Source organism: Pygoscelis adeliae, unplaced genomic scaffold, assembly GCF_000699105.1.
Source record: "Pygoscelis adeliae isolate BGI_AS28 unplaced genomic scaffold, ASM69910v1 Scaffold122, whole genome shotgun sequence".
NCBI classification, from domain to species: Eukaryota; Metazoa; Chordata; class Aves; order Sphenisciformes; family Spheniscidae; genus Pygoscelis; species Pygoscelis adeliae.
In genome coordinates this window covers 3,447,347-3,452,672 of record NW_008824358.1, presented here as the reverse complement: position 1 = coordinate 3,452,672, position 5,326 = coordinate 3,447,347, and the positions used below count along the sequence as shown (strand labels likewise).

General features: G+C 39.3%; 1 protein-coding gene across 1 annotated transcript in view; it reads left to right on the top strand.

Annotated features, from left to right (window-relative positions):
* The window catches only part of PEX13 (peroxisomal biogenesis factor 13), a gene marked incomplete at its 5' end in the record, with an annotated part of 6,666 nt that extends 2,344 nt beyond the window's left edge, over positions 1-4,322 (top strand). Inside the window, 3 exon segments of the mRNA XM_009319633.1 lie at positions 1-401; positions 852-977; positions 1,507-4,322. The exon segment at positions 1-401 is cut by the window's left edge and continues 294 nt beyond it. Coding sequence (XP_009317908.1) covers positions 1-401; positions 852-977; positions 1,507-1,802 — 823 coding nt within the window.
* Positions 4,323-5,326: the final 1,004 nt, after the last annotated feature.

Sequence of the window (5,326 nt, the reverse complement as noted above, 5' to 3'; positions counted from 1 at the left end):
ATTTCAGTCCATTGAAAGTATTGTGCATGCGTTTGCCTCAGTCAGCATGATGATGGATGCTACCTTTTCAGCTGTGTACAACAGTTTCAGAGCTGTGTTGGATGTAGCCAATCACTTCTCCCGCCTCAAAGTACACTTCACAAAGGTGTTTTCAGCTTTTGCTTTAGTGAGAACTATAAGATATCTCTACCAACGTCTACAACGATTACTAGGTCTGCGGAAGAGCTCTGAGAATGAGGATTTGTGGGCTGAAAGTGAGGGGACAGTAGCTCGCGTTCGCCTTGAAGACAAGGCGGCTAACTCTGCAAAATCCTGGCCCATTTTCTTGTTCTTTGCTGTTATAATGGGAGGTCCCTACCTGATTTGGAAACTGCTTTCTACATACAGCGACGAAGAAGCAGGTAAAGATGATCTGCAGCACGAGAGAAGTGCAGCATATATTGTTCCTTTTGTTACCACATGTATAGAGATTAGTCTTATACTGTAGTAATAGAATTTAATAGATACTGGCGTACAATACTGAATTTTAGGCATGTGATACAAGTAACAGCCTGTTTAAGTAGCCTGTTGTTGAGTAAGGATGCAGTTTCGTGGTAAGCTTTGTGTGATTCCAAAATCGTGGTTCCTTTCTATTTCTGTTTCCTTTGTATTAGATGTGGCAGTTGGGGTGGGGGGAGAAGAACTGGTTGGATTGACTCAACAAATCATGCTTTGTTTGTTACTCCTGTCAATTCTCTGTTGGAAAGGTTTTGGCAAGGAAGTTGGAAGTGTTTTCTTCATTTTCCTTTAAAAAAACCCACCGCAGTTCATAATTCAAAGCAGATAAACTTTTAATTTCTTTTTGGAAACAGCATCGAGTAACTGGGCGAGTGGAGAAGATGATCATGTAGTTGGAAGAGCAGAATATGATTTCAGTGCTCTCTCAGAAGAAGAAATTTCTTTCCGTGCTGGTGACATGCTAAAATTAGCACCCAAAGGTAAACTTTTAATTTTGTATTTATTTTCTAATCACGTGAAGTAAGTCATGTTGTTAGAGTCTGAAAATGAAAACAAAAAAACCCCCCACCTTATTTGACCAAACTCCTCATCCATGCTGATTTTTGGGTTTTTTCCCCATAAGTTATTACTTGCATTGTAATAAAACTTATTGAGTAGTTTTGTTCAATTTCCCTAAGATATGACACAGCCTAAACTTACTCAGAGAGTGCTTTGTGGTTACCCTTGTGGTTACCTTTTCCTCACACTGTGAAGATCCCTGGGCATTTGCAGTATGGTGGTGTCATCGATTTCAAAACAACTTGCACTTCACGGTACTCTTCAGCTCACCTCACCGGTGCAGATCCTAGTAATTTCTCTTGTGAAGTAATTTGTATTTGCCTTTTATCACAGAGTTATTTTCTCTGCGTGATGAGCTGTTGTGTCATCTACCTCCTGGTGTATTTGTGCCTCAGCTGCAATACATTTTGAATTGTTTTGTGCTTAACGCATTTGCGTTTTCTTCTTCAGAACAACAACCCAAGATCCGTGGTTGGCTTTTGGCTAGTTATGATGGCCAAACAACAGGACTTGTGCCAGCTAATTACATCAAAATCCTGGGCAAAAGAAGAGGTAGGAAAACAGTGGACCTGGAGAGGATTACAGAGCAACGGCCAGCCTTTACCAGCACATCTGTTAGAGGATCCGCTGCTGCTGTGACTTTAGAGGAGCAGGAAGCTGCTTTTGATTCTGTTTTTGCTGGAAGTAATAAAGTTCCTGTTGCGTCTGACTCCACTGTGGTTAGTGGAGAGAAACAGGAACTCTAATGCACTTTCATCAACAAAGCAACTGAACTGTGCTTTTTTGATAAAACTTAAGGTTTGTTGAAAATCTGTATTGTAGTGGAACACTGATGGGTCTGTGCCAGTTATTGCTGCTACTGACTGGTGAAGGGATGGAGAAGCGATTGCTCAAATTTGTAGTATTTATTTTTTGAGTCACCTAAGGCGGTACGTTAGTGATTCTACTCAGCCACCTGGCAGCAACTCTAAGCTGTTGAGACGAGGAGAATTGAGGCATTTGTAACAAAGCAAACAAAAAAAAAACCAGGGACTGCCGGCCTAGTCTTGTTAAGGAGACAAACTGTTGGTGAAATCTGGAGGTGAACATCCAGTCTTCATTGGAATGTTGGCTTGACAAGAGGCCTCTTCGATAGATGTGCAAAGGGAAAACAGATTTCTGTAAGATGTCCTCCAAAACTGGACGCTGAGGGCCATAAAATAGTAATAGTGCATTGTTTCCCTCTGAAAGGAGGGAGAATTGCAAGAGATTTAGGTGACACAATTGAACCGTTGGAAGTTCTAAGTTGCTTGCTTTTTGTAAGAAGTAGGGCTTCTGTCATAAAGACCTTAGCTCTTACGAAAAAGGGACTTGTGAGAAAGCGGGGAGAAACACAGTTTACGAAGGAAGAGCAGTGAGGCTTCGGCGGTAGTTTTAACCGGTTCTCTTTTGTTTATTAAGAGAACATCAGAATAAAGAGTATCCTGCAGTCAGGCACTTCCCAGCGCACTTGGTAATTGTTACTCCCTTCTGCGGTAAGCTAACTTTGCATCGCTCCTAGCCATTTTGTGTTGTAGCCTGTTAACTGCCTCTCAGTAGTCTATCAACTACCATCTGCATCTCAACTTACTTCTGTTCTTTATTGTTTTTATATGAATGTCAAAATATCTATCCTGCCTGTTAGTGCAGCAGGAAAGCATTGGGTTGGGGGAAGTTTAACGTAATTCGAGTGGCAAAGAAGTCGTCAAGTTTCTTGCTTAAATGTCTCGGTTAGCTAAGGTCTTGGAGTTAGCTCTTTATGCTGCCTTCCAGGTGGTAAATTTTGCATCTGCCCAGAAAAATTGAGGGCTCTGGTTTATCAAAAGCCATAAAAACATTGAGACTGTTCAAAGCATTTAGTATTTTCTTCATATTGGTGTTTGAGAGTTCTGTATCGAAATACTGTTTTGAGGTGGTTTTTTCTAATGAAGCAGAGATAATTAAAACTTTTTTCCTTGTAGTGTATATATGTATAACATGTTGAGCTTCTGAAGATTAGAGCAATGGATAAAATAACTAAAGCTTGTCTTAATCATTAAAATAGTTTTTTATTTTAAAGGTACTCAAAAGTATTAGTAAAAGTAGGGCACGTGCCTTTGCTTAATTGATCCAGTAGTTTCAGTTTGACTGTTTCTACAGAGATCTTCAACACCCATTATGTGTTAGCGAAGCTTTCAGTATTTATACTTTAATTGCATTTGCTGGCCTTGAGTTCTTAGAATTCTGTTCGCCGCAACAGAACTCTGACAAGAAAAACTGAAGTGAGCACAGTTTTATTGAGGTAGAGCAGCTGAAAAAACGAATATTATGCTGGAACCTTGGATTTTAAAGTACTTTCTGAATGCCTGTTGTTGATAATTAGAGCAAGAATTTAAGTGGTTGTGCTCAGGTATTGGGAAATGGTGTGAAGAATCATTTTTACTAGAATCTTAGATCTTCAAGTGCAGAGGAAAAGGAAAGAGTAGTTAAAGGGCAAATGAGAAACTTGAAACTAGGTTTACTGGGTTTAAAACAGAACACGTTCCTGAGACATTTCCCTCTGTACCAGGGCATTGAAGAAAATTGTCTATATTTGGAAATGACATTTGTTGGTGAAATAAAAATAGCAAACAATCCTGAAATATAAGATATATAGAGGGGGGAAAAAGGAGGGGGAGTATCAAGTGTATAGTTCTGCTTACAGTGTGTATTCATGGAGAGAATTAATTTACTGTTTTGACATTTAATTAATGGACTGTCAGCCTCTCTTGTGTCAGTGAAAGATTTCAGTCGGAGGAAGGGTCTTTTAAATAAGTGAATAAATAAACCCCCAACTTTTTGTAGAGTATCCGTTCAAGTAGACTCCTGTTTTCCTGCTCAGTACAAGTTGGGAAGACAGTACCATGATGTTTGTTGGAATCTTTAAATCTTACTAATTTTTAGAAAGGTGAGTTTAATTTCACTTTCGGGTCATACTATTTTGAAAACAATTCTTTTAGTCGTGAGATAGGTTATTAATAACTTAACTGACTTGTCTTCATAGTAGTTTGACTTAGTCTACCAATCACTAACTGTCGTAACTGTATCTGCTAAATCTTGACAAGAATTTTGATCCTTTCAACCTTGTGATTACTTCAATGGGAAAAGAAGGCTGTGAGGAAATAAGTAAGTTTTATTTACCTCACAATGAATTGTACTGATTGCAGAAGGGTATTAAAATTCATCGAAGTAAAATATATACTGTGCTTTAAGATTTTGATTTTTTTTTTTTTTTTAAATGCATGAACTAGCATCAGGGAAAAACGTGAGTCCTACAATTTCATTGTCTTATGTTTCCGCCCATATGTCAGGCTACCAAAAAACCCATCTAAATGAATGCTGATTGGAAAAGGGAGGCTGGCTGACAGGCTGCTCAAGACTTGCGCAACTGTAGAAAGGTGAGAAGACTAAAAGGGGCAGGTGTGGCTCCAACAGGAGCACGTAGAAGAGGAGGTCAGAGAAGAGATGCTGTTGAAATATCGCTAAACGCATTAGGCAATTGACTCTTACTTTAAGAGCTGTACATACTAAGTTACCTTTATGTTATTCTTTGGAACGACTCGTATACCTGTAGCAGACCTAGAAGTCTGTAACAGGCCTATGACAGTTGTTTATCTAAGGCTTTAGTTTAATCTTACTTTAATCTTACTGTTTAGTATACCAACCATTTTATGCTTGAATACTATCTGACCTAATGACAGATGCCAGTTGTGACTGGTTCTCTGGGTGCTAGCAGTACGTCAACATGCACACGTTCAAAGCTTGGTTCGGGTTTCTGAATAATAAATCTAAAATACTCTCCTTGTCTAGTAGAACTTAATAAAATTGTCCGCTTCTCTTGCACAGGTTCAAAAACTCTTCCTTCTGTGGAACTAGACTGCATCTGAGCTAGTAAGATTGTTTTGACTTACTCGGCGATCTTGGTGAAATTTGCTAGTGAGGTAAATACAGAGACAATGCACTTTCTTGTAACGCTGGTCTGTTTGCAGTGAAAATTTTCCGGAAGAGGTACAAGCTCGGAAACCAACGCGGTGATTTCTCTTGACGCACCGTAACCATTGTAGAAACACTCTTGTCCGCAACAGTAGCAGAACTGCACTTCTTTTACAAAAAACATAGGTGACACGAAAGCATATGTTTTTGAGTAGCTCCTTCCAGTTTTTTTTATCCGTGGAGGTGTGGCCGCGTGTTGGGATTGGCCAGCGTTTTTGGCCTGTAATGACAGGTAGTAATT